Genomic DNA, 23,865 nt, shown 5'->3' with positions numbered 1-23,865 from the left:
GAAGGTGAAGTTCTTTAGAAATGTCATTATCTTCTGTATTGAGTGCATATCTGCAGGACTCAGTTCATCATGGTCCAGGACAAGTGCTTTAGTTTCTTGGCCCTGTGCCACCCCAGGGGCTGCTGCCTTGCACTCAAATATGTAATATTACAGAAGTGATAAAAGATCTTGGTATGACACAAGGCAGGAAAGTACCTCATTTCAGGAAGACTGTAGGGAGAATTTCAGCCAGCAATGAACAACTAGCAAGTTTTGATTTGCCTTTGATCCAGAGTATAAACTTTTAGCTTTTCAGAATTTTTCATTGAAATGTTATGATAACAAACCAAAACCTCACTTCTGAAATTATTCAGGAAATGTCACTGAATATCACAGTAAAGTATTGGACTGGTCTCTGCATCATACAGCTGAGTCTTTGATGCACTCATTGAACCAAGCTTTTTCAAATATTCATCCATCACAACTCAATTCTAAAATGAGAAATTGTACAGGTTCTTAAAAAGACAGAGCACCTCTCTTCTTTTTTGAATATATAAGGGAAGTAGAAGGGGAACATGAGCTCAGAGTGTGCTTTTTGTAAGCTTTGGTGGATGCAAAAAGAAAACCATGCTAGAAGCATGATCTCCTTCCTTTCTGCACTGCGCTGCTTTCTTGGGTTATCTTGTCTAAACTTGCATCCAATTTAGAGGACCTTCAAAGGTGGTTCTGTAAATGCAAGCTATGGCATCAACACAGCCTCTCAGGTCCTTTCAGAAAACACTCAATTACTGCCATCCTTGTGTTTATTTTGCCCAGTGAGCAGCAGCAAGCACATAGTGAGGAAATACCGCGGGCACCTGCGGACGAAGATCGAGTCTGGCGAAGGGACCATTCCCGTGCGGTGCCACAACGCGGCGCAGACGTGGGACGGCGTCCTGCTGGGAGAGCAGCTCATCACCATGTCCTGCACTGACAAAATCGCCAGGTACAGGGTGGGCACACAGGGAAAAAGTCTTTGCATGTGGAAGCTGGGTGCCACAGAGGATTATGGTGACCAGTGGGAAGCAGCCAGCGGGTGCTGACCAGCCCTGCAGGAACAAAGACCTCCTTTGTATGCAAAAGCAGAACATTTAAATAGGAGGGAATGTAAACAGGATGTTCTCCCAAATTCTCTGTGGGTCGTTAGATGCTTATTACAGTGTGACAAAAAAATAAACTGCCTTTGCAGGTTTTTTTGCCAATAGAATTTCACAGTGCAAATAAAATACATCCACTTCGCTGTTCTTGGGTCATTTACCCCAAAACTTGCAAGCCAACTATCTTACAGATAAACTTAGCTCGTCTGCACCAAATTGAATGAAGTGCCCCAAAAGCCACCAGGAATATTTCTACTATTTTGAATGTCATTGAAGAGCTCTCATGTCACAGTCTCCTCTGTGGGTTTCTGCTATGCCCTGTAAATACAACATATATTCATGTAGAATCATTTCCATGTAATAAATATTTCATAATTATTCCCTGGTGACAAATAAAATGTAAACACATTCACCATTCAGTTTAGGGTGTTAACTAATAGCAAGTGATGGCTAACACAATCCAAAATCAAAATGCGTGTGCTTGGTTGCAGAGTTATTGCATTATTAGTAGATATCTATACATGTATGTATATTTCTCTTCATAATTTATATATATATATATATATATATATATATATATATATAATGTACATTATATATAGATGCAGTTCTACATATAAAATAAATCACATGATAGCTATAAAAACCTAAATGCTATGATCAAATTCTCTGCTGGAATATCATGCCTAAGAACTCAGTTAAATTACATCAGTCAAAAATTTGGCCCAATTATTAAAGCCAACATAGATAGAATCTTTCCAAAAAAATCCTAGAAATTTTGTTTAATCAAAATGCTCTTAGCTTTAACTGGATGGTCTACCAAAGCTAACTTAGTCTAATTAGCAAAGCCTGCCATTTTGTCACAAAAAACATAGAAGTGAACCAGAAAATGGAAATACTACCAGACCCACAAAATCCACCCTCTGCTAAGAGTAATCACCACACCTGTTCTGAGCAGTTGTGGTGAGCAACTCCTGCTTTCATTCTGTTTCATTCATTCTTCTTCTATTTTCATTTACTCATAAGGAGATAACAGAAAACCCAAACTGTGTTCAGTGGATCTCCTCCACTATGTGTAGATGCTGTTGGGTTTTCCAAATTCAGACTCATATGGACTCAAAACACTAAACAATTTTAAGTTCAAGAATAGAAATATTGCACTCTCTGTGGTTTTTAATGTCATTAGCCAGTGAATTAAATATCAGCTTTGCACATTCTATTACATTTCCTGTTGATGGGGATGTTGACAGTAATGTTCAGTCTCAGGAGCTGGGTTTTCTCCAAGCACATCTGCTAAACACTTTGAGTGAATCCTTTCATTGATGGCACACATCTAAACAGCACTGAAGTCTTTGAAGAAAAGAAGAATCTGCCACAAAGATTTTCCAAGATAAAAAACATTTTGCAGCTCTCATTATTGACAGTATTATTTCAATATTGTAAGAAAAACTGTACTTTTTATTATTTTATTTTTATTATTTCTTTTCAATGTAATTCACATGAGCTTGGGATTTTTTTTGGTTTAAAAAAAAAAAACAGCAATCATTATTCCCTGTTTCAACACCATATGTTGCAGTTAAAAAAGAGGCTGAGAAAATCTGCATTATGCTTTATCGCAAATTTCAGTTTACCAAATTAAATTACATCTACAATAATTTTAATCATTAATATCCTTATGTGTCAGGGGGAGAAATCAAAGGTTTCTTCACCTGTCCTTTGTTTCAGCCCTTGTAGCAATGTGTTCTGCCTTCTTCTCCTCTGGTCATAAAGAGCTGAGCCAGGAAAGGAGTTCAGTGGAAAAGGAGATTTCTCCATGAGAGCCTTTCCCACTCCTGCCCCCCTGGAGAGATCAGTGGGTGGTGCCCATAGATCATTTCAAACTGCACATATTTGCCCTACACATAGGCAGCTAACTCTTTAAATGGCTGCAGGATGCAGGAATCTGGTTCCACATTATCTGAGCTTGTCTTGCAGTGAGAAGAAAAGAGATCTCTGAAGCTGAAATTCATGTTTGTATAAGTAAGATTTGACAAAAAAATCTTGCCTGTATGCTTTGGATTTTATTGCTTGTAAAAGCCCCTAAGGAGCATTGTGCTATTAGAGAATGTTTCCTCTTGAGAATCTAGCCAGTAGCTGCTAAAATATACATCATTTTGCATTATTTGCAAAGGGCATTGCTATCAGAATATGAAAGACCCAAGAATGCACAGAGTTACTGAGAAAAGCGAATAATATTCTATAAATCACATATCTAACGATTTATGTTCTTTCTTGCTCACAGGAAAGCTATAAGCAGAGAGTGGTTTAATCAGATTTATTTGTTATTCAAAGACATTTAGCCATTTTTATTACTATCACCACAAGTTTGAGAGAATTTGATGCTTGGTATGCATTATTTGGGCTCTGTGGCTTTGTTGAGATCTCAGGATAAACACCAGGTATCATACCCGTTCCCTCACTGAATTAAAGCACAAGCTCTATGGTCTGAATAGTCATTTTATTTGGCTCAGGCAGGGAACTATGAGGTGAAATTCTGCAACTTGGTTATAAAGAAGGTCACCCTAGATCTTGGTTGTTCCTCCTGGCTTTAAAACCTATGCATTTATATGTGTAAATTTAAAGTTTGGGGTCTGTGAGTCCCCAAATAAACCACCCTAAGAGAGTGTCAGCTTTTACACACATGACTCCTGTGAGCCTCACAGTGCAGCTGGAGTGACTTCAGGCTCTCCTTGCCACAGAATTTAGGATTAAAACACATTTTTTAGCCCACAGTTTATTAATCACATTAACACCTTTTGACCTTTATCCTCATCTGTAATGTACATTTTATATATTTGCAAAAAAGCAGCACTAACATGGGAAAAATAATTTCAAAAATAATCATCTGTTTTGGGAAAAAAATTATGTCATTTAATGTTTTCTTGATGCTAATCATAACCTATATTAAAACCTTATGTCGACAGAGACATTACAGCCCTGAGAGAATTTCAGCTTTTTGTGACAGCAAAATTCATACAATGGGCCAAATTAAACCTCTTTTCATCTCCCTGTCTCACACTAAGGCTGGATGCAGGGTAGCTCATACCTTGCTTATTACAAGGTCAGTGCAAGGTTAATGCTGCTGCTAATGGAAGTCTCTGCAGTCGCTGTTTGGGAGCAGACAAATGTTTGAAGGAAAATTGTTATATGCACACATGTACACACACAGGCATGCACAAACACACACAAAAATATACACATTTAGGGGGAAAAGAAACAGGGATATCCTGAGAGCTCAGCTCTCCTTTGAGGCTCTAAACACAGTAACCAAACCCTAGGGAGGCTCAGCACTACATTCTGTGTCTGACCCTCAGAAATGGTCAGGACTGATATGTGCCAGCTGCAGGGGTGGCATTTGCAGCACCCCCTTGGTGCCCCAGGGCCTCAGGGACACTGGCTCTCTGTGTCCCCTCAGTGACATGGTCTCCAGGTGCACAAAGCCAGCCCAGCACTGAGCATCTCCTCCCTGCTGGCTTCCCACAGCACACAGTGTGTATGTCTGTGCCAGATTTGCAGGTAGCAGTCCACATGGCTGCATATATAAAATCAGCATTTCCAAATGTCTCTACTTCTTATTCCTACAGCAGAAGAAATATGAAAGTCTGGGCAAAATATCAATGATTTATGCACTTCTCTTTAGTCCATCACCCCTCTGGACAGACTTATAAGGGAAATTCAGAGTCTGTCACAGAGAGAAGCTACCTTCCCTTTGACACACTTTGTCCTCTGAGTCATGGAAACACTGTCTGAGCTTCAGGCCAGTCTCTTCCACCATGGCTCATCCTCTAGGCTCACCGTAACTCAGATTTAGCAGTACACACCTCCCTTCTGTGTAAAGTTTCCTGTTCCATGCTCTGAACTCATCAAATTTATTTATCTCATCACCAGCACCTGGGTTCCTTCTTCTTCCATGCAGAAAACTAGAGAAATCACTTCCCCCAGTGCCAACCCTTCTGAAGTAGCAGGGTGCTCTGCCCTGTGTAGCTGCACAGAGAGGTTTGGTGCTTGCCATTGCCAGTGGTTTGGCAGAGCATGGCAGAGGAGCTGGGAGCACAGGGAGGAGAGCACCACTGCTCCCCAGAGCTCAGCAGACCCATGGATTGAGCAGGCATTCCCAGATCCTGGGTCACCACCTCACCTTGATGTGTGCAAGTCGTTTTAGGTTCTTGGTGCAAGCATTTAACACAAGGGTTCATTCCAAAAATTACTTCCTATCTGGGTGTCCCAGGAGAGAGTTCTGCATTGCACTTCTCTTCCCCAAACCCTCTTCCTTGACAGTCCTTGGCCAGGGGACTGGACACCTCACACTCTGCCCAGGGCAGAGCACATTGTGGCTCACTAGATGTTGAGCTATTGTAGTTATTTTGGAGAGATGCCAGCCTTCTGTGCAGCAAATTTGCCTCTAAACACACAAAGATTGTATAAACTTATTCATAAATGGATGAGCAGTGGCACTTGTCCTCTTTCAGAGTCCCCTTGCAGGATCCAGGCTGAGGAATGTACTTTGCATTGTGCAGGATTTGCAGGGAGCAATCCTCATAAACACTGTCTTTAAACAGCACATAAAAGCCAGAATTCAGTGTTTGTTTTGTAAGCTCTGGCCTTTAAATTGTTTTCTTACTACCACTTCTCAAAAGGTCACCTCTAAAAGACTGTGTATTTTCTTGCCACCAGGTTAATGGTCATCTACTTCCTCAAACTTCACCAAAAAAGTGACATTCAGTCCAGAAGTAAAAAAAGACCTTGAGTATCTAAATTACCTCACCTAACAAACAACACAAACAGAAACAAAGGACCTCCAAACTTTGCATTACATCTTGAGCAGTCTACCCATGTCCTATGGCTAAGATTTGTGGATTATTTGGGCCACACAAGCTAGAGAATAGGAAGAAATCTTTATTGAGAATATGATCAGAGTACTGCCAGGTAGTGTAGCCTTAAGGCACTTTTTCAGGATTTATCAGTGGGAGTCTGAAGAAGCATTTTAGAGGATGAGTTGAGCACATTAAGCTGTATTTAAATGTAGCATATAAAAATGCAGGACTAAAAGTCAGTGTTAGAGATTGGCATTCTTAGATCTATTTTAGTGTTAGCCTGTCGACCAGGGCCATTGTTAACAGAAGGCTGAGCCTGACAAGGTAACTCTTAAGAAAAGCTACTTCAAAGGCTACATATTAATGCAAATGAAAATCAATTAACACAGCTAGATCTTCAATTAGAGATGATTTGTGCACACAGTTTGTACTTCTCTCTCTTAACCCCTTTCTGTGTGACTGAGAGTTCAATTTCAACCTTTCACCACAAGCTACGTTCCAGAAAACATATATAAACCACCCACTGTTAAAATACAGATCAAAAACTAATGCACTAGTTCCAGTTTCCAAACCAATAATAGCTAAATGGTCATATAAATAGGAACACCACAGGTGTCCTTCTGAGCACATGCCACCCTGAATAACAATTTATGTTGTGTGAAGCATAGCTGGAAATATTGGTAATAGAAACTGTGGTACAGGAGGTTAACAACACACCAAGTGGATAAGACTTAAAGGTCTTCATAAAAAAACAAAGTCTTTTACAAAAAGCCTTATCAAAATGAGATTTGAAATTCCTCAGCAATGCTTTTCAAGGGGCAAGGTTTCCAAAGGTCCTGAGGAGACACTTCAGTCTCTGAGCATCCATGGCATGTGGACACAGTTCCCTGAGATGTTCTGAAGCATCAGGTGAATTTCTCCACATCCCAGTTACCAAGGGGTTCAAGTGTTGGCCTTCAGGTCTAACCACGTCCAAATCTCTGCTAGAAACACCAGCAGAGGGGCTCCAGCTGTCACTTCACATCTCAGCAACGGGCAGGGAGCCTTGTACTGACCTGAGCAAAGCTGCAGCCCTCTGCACCCCAGTGGGTTTGCATCCAAACCCCTTCCTCAGTGTTTTCATCATCCCTTTTTCTCTTTTTCCAAGGGAGGGGCCATAGGCAGCTCGTGTGCTGAGCTGATGCCCCAGCACATGGAGGCTGTGGTGTGGTGATGATGTGGGGACAGGTTTCCCTGCACACCTTGCTGTGTCCTGAGCTGTCGGGAGCCTGAGAACTGGGGGGGCTCTGCAGGGGGGTCACGCCCTGCCCTCTGCTTGTCCAGGACTGGGGGAGCACAGCATTTCATTAAAGAAAGGCTGCCTGCTCTGAGATGCCTCCCAGCTTGTCACTGGCATTTCTGTGATTGACAAACAGGCAAAAATATATTTGTTTAAGGATTATCTATATTGAGAACTGGACGCAGGATTTTGTCTTTGTAAACAGTGCAGTAATATCTGCTGTTTGAACAAAAGGAAGGGTATACTTTTCTTCCATTTAAAGCTACAAAAGCTCCCATATTTGAGTGAAAAGGGGAGACATTCTGTTTTGTTTATCCTGCCTGCTGAAGATTTGGGGATTTTTAAATAAGATCTGTGGCTAAGGGAGCAGTAGGTTGATTTTCACTTTGTTGGAAGGGTTATTACAGAGCACATAGCATATTAGTTATTAGAGAGATGCATGTCCTTGAAAATAGCCCTTAAAATCTTGCACAATTAGGAAAATTCAGAATGATCCAGCATATTTCCTCATAGCAAGAAAAGTCACTTTGATATATTGAGAAGCCAAAATGTAACACTGCATTGCTTTGAATAATAATTTTATGTTGAAAAGCCACATTTGAAGAGAGCTCTTTGTTACAGATGGGAACACAGCTACTTTCATGGACCTAAATTAGGCTGCAGAGAAATAGCTCCTTCAAAATTAACACCCTTATTGATAGTTTCACTGTTGCTCAGATGGACCTTTCCCTACCATCTACCTACAAATAGTTCTATAGATGTTCATATATCAAAGGATCAAGTCAGTGCATTAGCCATGTGTGTTGGTCAAGGGATGAATAATACACAGGATAAAAGACCTTTCCCCAAATATTTGTCAGTAAAATCTAATGTTTCTGCACAGTACTGCACTGGCAGCCCTCCAAGGCAGGCCTTTTTGTCCTGAGCAGCATCACCATGAAGAACTGAAAAATTTCCCCAACGTTAAAGTGTTTTTCCTGTGCTCTGAAGAACAGCAGCAGAGCAAGGGTCTTATTTTGGAGAGTTCAGAACCCCTCTCTTCCTAGGACTTGTGCTGAGTTAGTGGGACTTACACACACGATTGGGACTGAGTTCCAGAGAGAAACAACTGCCTAAACACTCTGACAAACCTGGGCAAGATTGGAAAGCAAAGCTCCTTCTTTGCTTCTTCCCATTTCTCTGACGAGATGCTGCTTAACCAGTGCTCAGTCAGGAAGTAGCCACTGTGCAGGTGGCAGTGCCATCACCCTCATCCCTTTTCACACCACCTGGGGACACCAGCTCAAAAATACCCAGCAATGGTCCCCACCAAATATTGCCTTCTTGGTGCCTTCCCTGATTTCTCAGTTCTTGCTACCTTAGGATGCTGTCTGGTTCTGGGACAATCTCTTTTCTCGCCACATTCTACACATCAGGCAGGACTTGCTCTGGTGCTGGTATTCTCTGATAAGTTTCTTCTCCCTTGTTTTTTTTTTAATCTTGTTGCTCTGTCCAATTTGTCTTGAAGTCAAACTTATCCCCTGAGGTCAAAGCCCACCATGGCTGACACAGAAGCTTCATCACCCCTATACCTTCATGTGCCTTCTTTTGGAGTGGGAAAACAGGGTTCTCTCAAGGGACAGCTATTGCATCCAGAAGCCAAAAACTCTTACAGACTTCAGCAGATCTTATTCCCTTTCTGCCCTGATTCCCCAGGGTGCAAAAATGGGACTTTACCTTACTGGACTACTACAAGGATTAATTCATCCTTATGGAAGGCTTTCAGTACATAGTGGGTGACATGATTATGCTTATATTGTGATTTCCAATAGTGTAATTCCATTGAAATTCAAATCCCTTTTTACATTAATATGTCCAGATTTAGGTAGAGAAATATCTCTAAAGAAAAGGCAGATCCCTTGTGATGAATTTAAATTACCTTGTAATTTATGACCTGAGCACAATCCCTTATTTTGGTAAATAAAACTCAGATGATTTCTTGTGATGTGCATATTGCTGAAATCCCAATATTGTTGAGCATATGTTGTTTTCAGTTTAGCTGCTTTTCTTCCCTCCTTCAATCAAATATGTAAGGCTTTTTTAAGGAAATTTTAAATGCTGAAAACAGCATTGATATCTTACAAGTTTCCATCTGGACAAAGATATCTGTGTAAATTTTCTGCTTACCTTAGATGCTGGTTGAAGGCATAATACTGTTAGCTGAATTCAGCTCTGTTTCTTAAGCTTGCATTATTAATTTTGCATCATGATAAGTTATTTATTCAAAGAGGCAGCTAGTTCTTTCCTTTAAAAGTGATGTGATTTGCAGAAATGACCACACTTTTTTTTTCCCAAATGAAGTTATGCAAATCTGATCGACTAAAGTAAATGTTTCATAAAACCAATGACTGTTTAAATCGTGGGACTAAATTGTTTGTATATAAATATTACCTTTTATATTTCATTTGAGTTTTATGTAGATGAACATATTACTTTAATGGCCTGCATTTACAGAGGGAGACAGGGAGAGTCTGACTCTGAAACCCTCAGCAGCCAGATGGCTGCCTTTTCTTGCATGAGATTAAAAGATGTTTCTCATTCACAGCCCTGCTTCGGAGGCAAATTAATACAGCCAGCTAAATTGCTTGTGTTTTTGGAATAAAATTTAAAGAGAACTTTTAAAAGCAATTGGTGTCACAGGTTCCTAGAGCAGATTGCTCTCCAGGTACAGCATGCTGGTTTTAAACATTCAGTAATTAATGGAAAGTATTCCATGTTAATTGACTGCTTCAGGAAAGGGAAATATAATGACTCCTTATTAATCATGAAAAGAGACATACAGTACAGAGGCACTGCAATAATTGCACTAACGGTTGAGAAATGTTAATTAATGAAAAGAACAATGATGTAAGAAATTAGCACCATAATGCTTGCTGCTGATGGAAATTCTGCTTTAAACACATTATTTAGCATGGCAGCCACTGGATGATGCCTTTTATAGCAGACACCTCATAGCCTTTCCTTCGGCAGCTCCCGAGTTCCAAATATTGCCGGTGGTTTGGGTTTTAATGAGCCAAAATATACTCTCCAAACTCCATTTTCTAAGCATTTTCAGTTTGAACTCCTGAACTCAAAACTACTCAGACACACTGACAGTGTTCAACTTACAGAAAAATATTATCCAAGTGTAAGAGAGCCTGTTAGGGTTTGTGTGGTGGGAAACAACTTCTTAGATGAGCTGAGCTAAATAGGTTTGCCAAGAAGATAACTGCATCATGACTTCTTTCCCCTTCTTAATTTTTCCACTCATTAACCAATTAGCTGTCCCCTGAAGAATTTAGAGGCAAGCAGGCTGTCATATTTATGCCTAGCTTGATGTAAAAATTCATAACCTATTAAAATGCAGAACAATTCTGGCAACCACTCCACCAGCAGTAGCACAGAGGTCTCAGTCATCAACAGGTGGAAGGTCCCAAGGCTCCCACCATCACTCTGCTGCACCTTTAAGGCAGCAACAAGGTGAGGGTATCCCTCACTCTGAGCACTTCAGAGAAGGTCGAGCTATCAGTTACAAACAAATTTCCTAATAGCTCAAGTCTTCTCTTCTTTTTCCTTTTCAGGACCAGGATTTAATTCTCATGGATGTCTTCATATCTTCATGGTCATTTGTACAAAGAAATGTCAGTCTATGAGACATTCAAAGATTTTGGGGGAATTTTGGCCACCTAAGTCATGTGTTAGCTTGGCTGTATGGCATGCAGATGGTACTTAAGTAGCAAATGAGGGTAGAATAACAAAAGCTCTCATTCTAACTCTACCATTGCAAGTGAAACACTATAGATGCAGGAAAAAAATAAAATTCTGCTAGAGACATGCTAAATGAACAGCAGTCAAACACAAAGTGCTTTTAGAAAGAAAACCTTTTGATAAGAAGCTTCTGTTTGCAGCAATACAAGATGGAAACACGTCCCTTAAGTGCATAGCACCACAGTAATCTCAAATAGTCCTGGAGGGGCAATCAGCCCATGGGTATATAATAACCCAACAGTGCCTTCTGTATCATAGGGCAGAGACAGGAATAGTTTCATCCCTCATCCCTCTAACCCATGTGCTGGCATTTGCATTTCCCAGGGTAGCTCCAGCATGGCCATTCCTCCATCCATGTATCTTATTGCTCCTGAAATTTTTTTTCAGGTGGAACATCCTTGGGCTCCAAGGCGCTCTGCTCAGCTCCTTCATTGAACCCCTGTACTTGCACAGCATCGTTGTGGGGAGCCTGTACCACACTGGCCACCTGTCCCGGGTGATGAGCCACAGGATAGAGGACATTGGTCAGCTGCCAGCTTCCTACCGGCGCAACCAGCTGCTTCTCAGTGGTGAGCAAACACCTGCCTGCAAGACAAATACTCCCCCCTCCCATCTCTAGTCATGCTGCTGACCAACAGGAATGCCTTTTGTTTGCATTAACTCACACCCTTTTTTTTTTTTTTCCTGAAGAATATGAATTTGTAGAATGAAGAAACCAATGTGTTTGAATTCTCTTTCATTAGCAGCAGCCACAAAAAAGGATCATTAATGGATACAAGACTAGGAAAACAACCCCTGTACATTGAACACTCAGAGTGGAAAAAAAAATATGACTATAACATTTCTAAAACCAGAAGAAAGATTTCAGTAAATTTTAGGTTTAACTGTCTTCAGGTCCTCATGAGGCATGTGAATGCTAAGAGACACCAGTTCTGCACCGGATTAGATCCTTATGTTAATCTTTGATAATTGTTCTTTGGGAGGACTCCCTGAGACATCAATATGATGTCAGTGTCACAGAGCTGGGAGGTCAGGACATTTTAGTGGAGTACCCCATTACCTTTCAAAGTCCTCTAAGTTCCTCATAAGGAGGGTTCTGGTTTATCTATTTCAAGGGCTTTTTTCTCAATATTTCCTTGTGACAAAGTTTTTTTGGCTGAACAAATTTTTTAACAAGTCAGAAGTGATAGTTTAGCCACTGGGGAAATTCTCAGGTTCTGTGTGGTTTAGTACATCTGGTGAGTGTAATGTGCATGCATGTGTTATGAGGTGGACAGGTCAAAAGGCTTATCCTTTTCTGAACAGCTTATCTCCATTTTTTAACTCTTCAGTGCAGCTGCACAAAGACTGCAATCAAGTGAGTAGGAAGCTGTGATCCACACTCTCCCTCCAGTTTATGTCCCCACCTGTTCCTCCTGCCCTGGTCCACATGGGCATGGCTCAGCCTCCTCTTCCTTCCCACATGACATTGTGCTAGGGAGGAAAGAACTCACAGCTGGCCAGGAGATATCTCCCCATTTCCCAGATCTGGCTGTTGTTTTGACAGCCCAGCCCCATCTGCCAAAGCCACTGCATCTCCCACTGGGATAGCAGATCCCATCCTGTGCCAGCCCTAACACACTGTGAGTGCACCCATAGATTAAAATCAAAGGCACACACAATTTCACTGTGTCTGCAGGATGTACATGGAAACCCACTTCAACTGTTGAAGGATTGAAAACACAAAAAGGGATGGTTTAAGAGTTTTCACCACAGAAAAGCTCTTGCTTTGCTGGGTTGGCCTTGCAGAGTAAAAGCACTGGGTCATACCTGGCCAGAGTGTGTGTGTATGTATGTCCAAGAGCCATTACCAGAGATCTCAAGGGAATAAGAAATTTGTTCACTCTTTGGTTGTGTTTGTGGGTTTTCTTCAGCCCAGGAGCAGCAGTGGGAGGAATCTCTCTCTCTCTCTCTCTCTCTCTCTCTCTCTCTCTCTCTGCATTGTTTTTGTCTCTAACACCATTATTTGTAATCTTCTCTTCCCCCACAAATCCCAGGGAGGCAATGCTGATTAAAACTTACATTGCTGAGGCTTATGCCACAATTCTTTTTCCTGGTAAACACTGCCAGCAGCATATCCAGTGACTAAGGAGATGGGCACCAAGAAAAAGCTTCTCCAAATGCATTAGAGAGAGACCAGACCTACACAGTCTCAGCAAGGCAACTCCACCTCCCACACTTGTCTTGGACATCAGACCAGCCCAGGACTGCAGGAGTCCTTAAATTATAAGGGTGTCAGTTATTTTGCCACTTGATCATAGCAGTACAAGCATTCCAATGGACAGGAGAGTCATGGTTTGTGATGAGGTATACTGAGATTAACTCCTTGGCTCCACTGAAAAATAATCAGTGAGGTTTTCTGATCAGTTTTCTGCCAGTCCCAGCCAGATGGAACTACACTCTTCCTCTGAGATTACTCTTGGGTGTAATTTTTAGAAGAAATGCCTATTTTATATCTTGTCCTTTTAAGAGTGAGGCTGTTTTAAAGGGTGTCCTGATGGGTTATGAGGTTTTGCTGGGAGAGAGAGGAGAAAGAGGACAGATTTCAGTTCACATCCCACAGTACTCAAATTCCTATTATTTGTGCAAAGACTGTTCTTTCAAATCTGACTGTCTTCTGTTGTGCTCTTTGTTATGGAGTTTTAAGGATGTTTTACATAGAGGAGAGAAAGTAACCTAGATTATTTGAGTGTTACTATCTAAATAAATCAAAACAGTTATTTGTCAAAAGAAAAATATAGAAGAAATTGTTTTTAAATTATAAAAATATCAACAATCAGAGAATATATCAATGCTCTATATTTGTCTGTTATGATTCTCATGGTTTTTTCTTTAAAACTTCTTCTTTTGCATTCAGAAAAGGATGTGAAAATATCTTTTATTTACCTAAGTAAATAGAGTAGAATAGTAAATAGAATTCATCTACTTACATATGATAGCTGGGAAGAGAAAACATGAAAGCCAAAGGAGCCCAGAGGGGTTTCCAGGCACTGGGACCAGCCTGGGCTGCTCTCCCAGCCCCCATCTGATGGGCACCCACAACCTGCTCTCCTCTCTGAGCAGCCTTTCCATCTCTTCCTCTAGTCAGGGATTTCACAACATTTTCATTTATTTAGTGTCCTGTGGCAACTTTGCATGGCAGGGTGTTTGCTATCATGCTTTTTGGCTCTCAAATCCTCTAAGCTTTTGGGTGCTATCTTGACAGAGAGTGGTGCATAGTGTCAAACAGCTGATTTTGATCTGTTTGCATCTTGTTCTGCATAGGGACACTCGAGCAGCCCTGCAGAGCTATCTGATTTTCAAGCTCTCAGTTTAAATCCTGTTGCCTAGGTGAACTGGAGTTTTAGATGCAGACTGATCTCTTATCTCTGGGGGAAAAAAATTGAAAGAGGTATTAATACAACATGAATGTGTTTACAAATCCTGGGTGAGGTTATGACTTAGCTGTAATTCTCTTCTACACACGGTAGCAAGTTCAGTCCCAGTGACTGAGATGATTTCTGCAGTTCCAGCTTTGTCACCAATACAAAGTGAGTTTGCCATACAATTTTTTTCCTTTCAAAGGCCATCTTTCTTTCTCATTTGGCTCTAGAAGCTCCCTCCCAGGGCAGAGGGGACAGGGGAGAGAAGGGGCATGTCCCTCAGTGGCATCGCTTCTCATGATGCTGAGAGGCTCCTGGCAGGATGCAGCAGCTGCCTGCAGAGGCAGCATCCCATCCCAGACAGACACTGCACAGCCCTCTACTTCTTCCAAGGTGTCTTTCAGGAGCTTTCCAAGCTCAACACATTCAGTGGTGGGTGCAGCATTCCCATCAGCTCCCATCTCCTCCCATTCTGCCTCACACCAGCAGGTGCTCGTGGCATGCATCTGTTTTGAAAATGAGATCCTGGCCAAGAAGGGCACTTTGGAAAGGAGGGGCTTTGATCTCTTTTCTTTAATCTCCTTCTCTCTGAACAGCCCATATCAGTACTTCTCACTCTCAGCAAAAGATGAAAATTTCTCAGCAGAAAATGCAAAGGACCTCTCTCTGCTGCCCTCCACCCAGCAGCAATGAAAGCAGTGCAAACCATGGGCTGTTGCTGGAGCTGCTGCAAGCAGGAGCTGCCATTTGGAAACACAGACCCAGTCCTGGCACTGGCCTCTGCTGGGGTGGCTGTGCCAGGCAGCTCCTGCCCACCAGCACAGTCCCCACCTGCTGCTCACCACAGTGGCTTTTGTGGTCCAGCTCTGCAGGCTAGTGGCCCACACAGCAAATTAGCAGAGAGGGACACAACTACTGGATCCAGACACATTATCCAAGGTCCATGTTTTCAAAAATATTCAAAGTGCTTCAGGTCACTCTGAGTTTTCCAGCCTTGGAAGCTCCCACAGTTGATTCTTCACTGCAAAAGCATTAATGAGCAGGGCAAGGCAGAGCTTGTTTGCATTTGTACTGTGCTGGAAAATAAGCCAACCACTTTCTTTATTCCTCTTATTTTCTTGCAAAGACTAATCCTTCCCTGATTTCAGCTACAAGAAATGAAAAGGCAACAGGAGTCATGGAAAGGCTGAGCTGGACTAAATAGTTAAAAAGAGACAAAAATTTACCTGATTAAAAATAGCTCATGTACACACCCATCCCTGACCTTGTAGCCCTGGTCTGCATTTAGAGCCAAGGAGATCTCACCCATGAAGGCATTGGCTCAGTATTGGGCTCAGATGTCCAAAATTGGCCATGTGAATGACTCTAAGGTCATGCAGTCATCCCAGGTGACTGTAAACACAATTAATGCAGCTGTCTAAAATTACATATGATGCATTCCCCTTAAAGATGTCCCAAATATCACCATTAGGACACTAACTAGCTGTTGAAGGAATTGTTGCTCCAGTACAGGGTTGGAATCTGGCAGGCAGACACAAGGTGGGGACCGAGAGTGGTCTGTGCAGGTCTGTGATGTTTACAAGGTCATTTTTAACTTGAATATAGTAATCTCTTTCTCTGTGATGATGAAGTGTATTGTTTTGCATTTTCTTATCTCCTGGTGTCTATACACCCCCTCACAGCGAAGGCCCCAGGATTAATAGCAGATAAATACGCAGGACTGTGGGAAGCTCACCTGAAAGAACTCATGACCAAAGCACTGTACTGCCCAGTTCCTTGTAAAAACCTGTTATCCCTTTGGAGCCTTTGGGAAAGATTTCACTCAGCAACCATCACACTGCTGTCACCAGCTCACACTCCAATCCAAGGGCATTCCTTAGGCTAGGTGGGAAAAATCTATAGGAATTGCAAAAGTTATGTGTCTCCATGGCACTTGGTCTGGTAACATTTAAGCAATGGTGACAAGAGCACGTGCAGTGCACCATGCCAGCGGTTCACTGGGGGCGTCTCCTGTGCCACCACAACCCAGGAGCAGCCTCCGAGTGAGCACTGGAGCCTCTCTTCAGCACTCTGAGCACTCCCTCTCTTGAGCCCTGGAGCTTACTGGTGTCCCTCTCCTCCAGGGGTGAGCCACGCGGGCGCTCGGCAGCCCGGAAAGTCTCCGGGGTTCAGCGTGAACTGGGTCACGGGGAGCGCGGAGCTGGAGGTGATCAACGCCACCACGGGCAAGCGCAGCTGCGGGGGCCCCTCGCGCCTCTGCAAGCACATGTTCTTCACTCGCTGGGCCAAGCTGCATGGCAAGGTGGGTCTGGGCACTGAGAGCCTGGTCACTAGCTGTCCTGCAGCACAGGGACAGTGAGAGATGAAGGCAAGAAAAGGATTGTTTTATTAAGTGCCAAAACCTCTTTCCTGCTGGGAAACGAGTGGAAACAAACAAGACAGAGTGATGGTGGGGAGGGAAGTTGGAGACAATTCCACCAATAAAGTCAATAGGGAAGGAAAAGGAGCCTGCAGGGTGGGCAGGTTTGAGCACAAGCCCAAAGGGATTGTTCTGCTCTGCAGGACACCACAGGGGAAGGTGGCACTCATTGCATTGCAGGCAGTGCCATGGTCTGTCCTAGCGGTGTCCTCCCCTGAGCCTTGTGGGGAGCAGAAGAGACTATCTGGTCTCTGTGCCCAGGGCTTGGTCATCACAGTGTGGTGACACAGGTCCCAGCCCATTTCCTGCACAGCAGGCAGGAAGAGAGGCAAGAAGCACTCTTGCCACCCCCAGAACAGAGGGGCCCTCACAGGAACAAAACTGGGGCCATGGCTGGAGCTATGGCTGGGAGAGCTGGATTGCTTCTGGCACACACCAGGAATGAGGTTGCAGTGTGCAGGAGAGAGGAACTTGTGCCTGAGCGGGCACTTTGCCCTTGACAAAGCAAGGATTTGGTAAAGTCATCACTCTACCTCTGGGGAACAAAGGGAACAAAGAGGCAGCCAGACAGAAGCCACTGCCGCCAGGCCAGCTTGTGGCCCACTGACACCCGGGCTGGCAATGTCACCCTCCCTTGCTGACTGGGCCAGTACCTCTCCAGACAGTATAGCCCCATAGAGTGCTGGCACACAGACAGGAGCAGCTCATTGCAGTCTGCATGTTCACCTTCTCCTTTAATCTGCCTCTCAGCATCTCTCCTGTGTAGAGACAAGGACAAGAGCTGTTTGCTCATCAGGCTTGCCTTGAGGGTGCCTTTCCCTACAGGTTTGACACAGTAGAGTCTTGGGCAGGTCAGAGGAATTTGTTTAGTCTTTCTGCAGAGCAAAGGGTGCTCCCTCCTGCATGTCCTTCCAGGGGCACTGCACGTGTGATATTGCTGTGGGTAGCTCCAGTGTTCCAACAGAGCGCTCAGTTTTCCCACACCAGCACAAACCCTGATGCCTGATTTCTGCCCTGTTCTGGACAGGTTTCAGAGCATTTCCAGCAATAAAAGACTACAGAGGGGAAATGGGAGAGTGTGGAAGACAACCCTTCTTTTTCTGTGTCTGGGCATTACTTGGAAGCACTGAGCTGCTCCACTTCCAAGGCTAAACTTTCTTTAAAGGAGTACGTGCTTTAAAGACCTCCAGAAAGGATTTCTTTGAGTTTTGTCCATAAAAATCATGTTAATTGAGAAGTAGCATTCTGCCTTTGTAGAACACACCAAGACCAACATTTGCTTCTGCCTATGCCACTCCAAGGCAGAGCTGTTCACCCCTTTCCTGCTCACAATGGCCCAAAACTGTGTCACCAGCATTTATTGCTTCCCTGGCTTTTTGGTTGCTAAACCAAAAGCAAACACACAAAGCACAGCGATTGCTTATGAAATGTAGACAGGAAGATTATACAGCTACTGAAGCCTCCTGTTTCTTTTGGCTCATAGGTTGGGTTTACTAATTTTTTTTCCCTTCCCTGATTTTTGTTCTGCAGCTGAGCACACGAGTACCAAGCCATGGAGAGATGCCATCAGTGTACAGCGAGGCAAAGCTGGTGGCTCAGACGTACCAGTCTGTTAAGCAGCAGCTGTTTAAAGCATTTCAGAAAGCTGGCCTGGGCACCTGGGTGAAGAAACCCCCAGAGCAAGATCAGTTCCTACTAACTGTGTGAATCACTCCACACCTTTTCTACACGACTGGATCAAACCAACTGGAGAGAAGGCGAGGCAGGACGAATGAGCGGAGAGAACTGAAGCAGTTTGAGATTTAATAGCAACCTCCATGGGAATATTTGCTTTTAATCCTGTATTGGAAATACATAAGTAGAAATGTGTCTGATGCACTGAACTCAACTTTAGAAAACTGCTTTTTCATGATCCCTTCCCAAGAATATACCTGCCCAAATTACAATGCCACCCCCACCAAGATTCTGCTTTTTGTTGTTTATTGCTGTTGGTTATTATTGATTTGAGGTGTTAGTGGGCCACCTGTCTGATCCAAAGTAGACCTTTGTTTTCCCTCACACAATTAGTGCAAAAGTCATCACTGAATAATGGAAAATAGTGAGCAGAGATGGAAGTACCCCAGGCACACAGCATGACAGCAGGTCTCAGAGCATCCATGATCATCCACAAAAAAGGTTCCTAACCTCTATGCAAAAATCATCCTGTAAACTGCCTAAATCTGTGAAAAAAAAATTTGGACTTCAAAGAAATGCAGCATTTTAAACTGATTTTCCCACTGCTGGCTCTGAGCACAAAGCCAGGCATCAGGATGCCCTTGGTTTTCACACTTATTCCCTCTGACACCTTGGACGAACCACTTCACAACAGATCTTCAACTCTAGTCACAATTTGCATGCTGCAAATTTCACTTGTCTGGCCCAGTTAATCTCACATGCCTTTCAGAGACCAGCCAGGATGCAGATCCTTGTCAAGGGGGCAAGTCACCCCTGTGCTGCCTGCAGGGGTGCACAGCTCTGCAGGAGCTGCCAGTGAGGAGCAGTGTGTCCATGCCCCTGGCTCTGCATCTTCAGGAAGCTACCTAAAATCAGGCAGGCTGCAGCAGGACCCAGAGCCTCAGATCTCCAATCTCCTGATGACCCAGAGCTCTGAATTAAGTGGGTGTGAGCTCAGGATGCTCCATGCATCTGAGCCATCACCGGGTTGGGTACCCACAGGTGAGACATCCCCAAACAAGAGAGCACATTTGTTGCTTGGCTCTTCCCTGCCTGTTTCTCCACCTGTCAAATGGGGATAACAACAAATGCTTCACATCTAAGGAACTTGGCAGGATCAAAATGCTCTGGTCGTATGCAACAGTGTAAGACAGATTTTGTCACTCTTGCAGTGAGTTTTACCTCTCCACACAGTCCAATTGACATAAGCACAGCAGAGGCAACCACAGGTTTGGGTAAGGTCTTACTCAATACATGAGCTTTCAGATTCTAGCTCTGTGTAAATGCCAAGTGTTATTATTACTCTTCATGCTCATCTGCAGCCTGAAAAGCAGATGGGGTTTTTCACTTAGGAGACAAGTATCACCCAACATTTGAATATTTTCTTCATAACTGGGCTGGGTCTGATACAATCTTATCTTTGAACCATCCCAAACCTCATCAGAATGCAGAAGATACAGTCATGGGAGACCTGAGCTTTGATAGTCCCACTGCAAAACCAACCTTCAAATGCCCTGCACATTTCTCGAAGTTCCTGGGTTTTTAGATGACAGGATTTGCGGGTATGTAACTACTGTTTTCTTTTTATTCCTGTGATTGTCTTTAAATCTGTATATAACATGCTGCTACTGATTTGTGATAATTGTCTTGGTATTTTCTCAGAACTGTCAAGCTGAGTTACTTTTCAAACAACACAAGGCTCATATTTTTCCATGTAATTTCCTTTACAGGGGAAACTGTTCCTATCAATAAAGATAGATGCTCTTTGTATAGGGTTTATCATGTTTGGAGAGCCATATACAGTAAATACATTGTTTATTGATGCCCACAATAGAATAGCTACAGTATTTTGATGAGATTTTATTTTTAGATTATAAACTACAAGATGTATCTATAGTGTCTTGTATAAAAACAATTGTGATAAACTAGAATTTTTAAATTAGGTAAAACAAAGCTCTCCCCTTCCAGAAACCTTTTCAACAAAATAATACATTCCATATTAACTACCAAAAATATTTTAAAAAATGTCCTTAGAGTAGAAATAGCTTAAAAAAAAAAAAAAAGCAACCAAAAACTGAGTCTTTTCAATAACAGAAACACTTTGTGGTAACCACTTTGTCAATACTTTGACCACTTTGACAGCTCTTCTGACTAACATTTGAATACTTTTGGCACCTTCTGGAGCTTCCAGGTACTTGCACGTGGTCCTGTCCTCTCACAGCTGTTGCTGCAGACCTCCAGTGTGATTTGGGCAGCAGATATGCCCAAAGGGCTGCAGGCAGGGGCCAGCCCAGAGCTGGAGGTGTGGGAGAGGCTGCAGGGGACAGTGGCAGTGGTGACCCCCGGGGCTCTGGCTGCTCCCACTGGGAAGAGAAACCACAGGGCAGCCAGAGAGGAAGACAAGTTTCTCATGCAGAGATCCACAGGGCAGGGGGAGGCATGTCTTCTGCTTTTCCTCTCTGAGTCACTCCTTGTCTAGCACACATGAGACCTCAATGGCTCTTCCTTACAGCTCCCTGCCCTGACCCATCCTCCTCCAGCCATGGCATGATTTCAACCCAGCTAATGCATTATAATTCCTCCAGGCTGATGTTGCAGCTACTGTGACAACAAAGCACTGTGCCTGGTTATTTTTAAGGACATAGGAAAAAGTGTGGCAGGATGAAATGATCCTTTATTGCAGGAAAAACATAAACGTGGCCCTGGATTCAGCTGCCAAAATGAGTTTAGTGGTGGGACCAAACTGAGTCCCCACTGCAAGTGGGCATCAGCTGATCTCAATGGAGTTGCACCTGCTGGCACTAGGGTTGAGTATGACCTTAAATATCTACTTCTTCTCATTATGTGCAACAACAGTGTGATGGGACCCCATCCCAGAAGCACACGTGACCTACACACAGCATTTCCTGAAGCAAAGGAAAAATTGCTCAGTAGTAATTCTTTAGTGAAGATTCTGTACATAACATGCATGAGTGAATGGCAATACTGTACTAATGGATGTACATTTGTAATATTTGTAAAAAAAATAAGAAACAAAAAAGATGACAAAAGAAAATAAATCTGAATTTACATATGTGAATTTGCTGCTAAGTTCTGTAAATTGCACTTCAGTGATACCTGATAAGTGAATGTTTCTGTTAAGTGAATAAAATGCCAAGTAAAATTGTTCTTTCACTGTTTATTGAGCATTTTTCACTGTGACCTAGCAATCAATTGGAATGTGCTCCAGAATGCTAGTATGTATTTTCACACACACCTACTGTAGATCTACAGATATCTTCTGGGTCAGTTTGGATGTGATGCATTGTGGGAACCACACATTTGTGTTGAGAGAGGGATGTGCCTGCTCATGTAGATGAAGCCATAAAGGGACACAGTATTTTCCTGGAAGAAGAGTGAACTGGATATATCTCTAACTTGATCCTTCCAGGTTACTCTCAAAGATCTTTCTCAATTACATTTAATGCATTTTTTTCAAACCCACATTGCATGGCACTTGCTGCACGAAGCTGCTCAAGAAAACTCAAATGATGAAGAAAAGGTCACAACATCTCTGCAGATTTCTGCTTCATTGATGGAGTGGCTTTGGATTGTTCTTACTTTGAACAATCAGTATTCAGCCACAGCAGACTAAACTCACACTGAGCCCAAACAACACCATCCCCACAAATGTTTAACCTCGAGGTGATTTCCCTTTGCCAGTCCTTATAGAGGTCACTGGTGTTACCAAAACATCCAAAGCTTTTCAGCAGCCACTGTGAAAATATGAATACACCAACAGCAAAAGTTTTCAAGAACGAGATTTCCCTTCCATCTCCCTGTGAAGATGTGGTTCCAAGATGAAATTGAGCCAGACAGCTCACAGGGAGCCCCATCAGCTCACTGGCCCCACAGGTCTTTGCTCACTCATGTAGAAGAAGTCGGTGCCAGGCCCTCACAGACCACCCCATGGGTTTCCTTCCCCAGCAGGTGCTATGCATAGCTTTATTTTCAAGCTAAGACTTTCCTGCAGTTTCATTTCCTCAGCTTGGATCTCTGTCATTGAGGCAGGATAAAGAGAAGCAGGGGGAAGAAAGCATTGGCAAAGTGAAGTTGCTTGTGTGGAATAAAAGTCACTGTGAGCTGACCCAATTCCATCACAGCCATGGTGGACTTTTGCCTTAAGCTGAAGCTGCTGGTGCTTGACCATGGCACACACCATGGCACAAACTACAAAACAGTCATTAGGGCAAACTGTAGGGATGGATGCCACCTTTAATCTCATCAAGTTTAAAGGGTAAATACCTGAACTTCATTTAAAACTCTACAGTGTACACCCCAGCATCACCTGGCACAGTTATTTCTTTTTCAACTGTACATTGGGAAAACAACACAATAAAACATGAACAAGTTGACATGTTGACTAGTAGAGGGCTTCAGAGAAGTGCCTGCTTCTGAAATAAAATAAATAAGTCCTTCTGCTGCAGTTAGGCCTTGATAGCCATGCTCGTGTGTTGAAGAATGAAACAGCTACCTAAAAGCTACCTAAGAGCTTTTAAAACTTTTTGATTCATTACCTTTGTGCCTGTTGCCCAGCTCTGAGACCTGATTAGTTTGACTGGTTTCAGCTTGATCACGTAGATAGCTGGAAATCTGAGTAAAGTCTGAGATTTTTTAAAGGATAGTGACAGTCTGCTTGGAGGAAAATAAAAAAATAAAAATCAAACAAATCAAAGATATACAAGCAAATTCAGACATACAGACACATGGCTTCTTACTACTCCAAGGCCTCCTGAATAAATGACATGGCTTGGAAAAGGGGGATTCACAATTATTGCCTTTTCAGCAGTGAAATAGTTCTGCTCAAATGCTTTATTCAACCTGGCTTTCCTGGTAATTAAATCCTCTATTAGAGAAGTTTATGTTCTATTTTATCAACTTCCTTTGCAATACAGAATTACTTCCACCAGACCATTAAAGCCTTGTTCTGCCACAGAAATGGAAAGGTCCTGTTCATTCTCCTCCAGCCCTGAACATGTGTCTTTACAGCCTATAATGCCACTAAATGATCCAAGCCAAGAGGAGACAGCTCCTTCCTTTAAACACAATGTTACCAAAAAATACCTCCTGCAAAGAGAAATATGTATGTGAAGAATTGTAGGTGCTGTCAGGTTTGACTGCTCTTCTGGCAGACTGACTAGTGCCCTCCACCTCTCACAACCTCAAAGCCAAGCTCAGGTGTTGGCACAGGCTGTGTTTGACACACCCTGAAGGAAGAGATGTAGGAGCAGTTCCCTTCCTTCCCAGCATCACCAGCCCA

General features: G+C 42.9%; 1 protein-coding gene across 1 annotated transcript in view; it reads left to right on the top strand.

The window, feature by feature from the left end:
• The window catches only part of ADARB2 (adenosine deaminase RNA specific B2 (inactive)), a 307,043-nt gene extending 288,483 nt beyond the window's left edge, over positions 1–18,560 (top strand). The window contains exons 7-10 of the mRNA XM_050970900.1: positions 796–964; positions 11,421–11,602; positions 16,558–16,736; positions 18,384–18,560. Coding sequence (XP_050826857.1) covers positions 796–964; positions 11,421–11,602; positions 16,558–16,736; positions 18,384–18,560 — 707 coding nt within the window. The remainder of the gene's footprint in view (positions 1–795; positions 965–11,420; positions 11,603–16,557; positions 16,737–18,383) is intronic.
• Positions 18,561–23,865: the final 5,305 nt, after the last annotated feature.

The sequence above is a fragment of the Serinus canaria genome, chromosome 2, assembly GCF_022539315.1.
Source record: "Serinus canaria isolate serCan28SL12 chromosome 2, serCan2020, whole genome shotgun sequence".
Classification (NCBI taxonomy): domain Eukaryota; kingdom Metazoa; phylum Chordata; class Aves; order Passeriformes; family Fringillidae; genus Serinus; species Serinus canaria.
The sequence above is the reverse complement of the archived record's forward strand: the minus strand, read 5'-3'. Positions and strand labels throughout refer to the sequence as shown.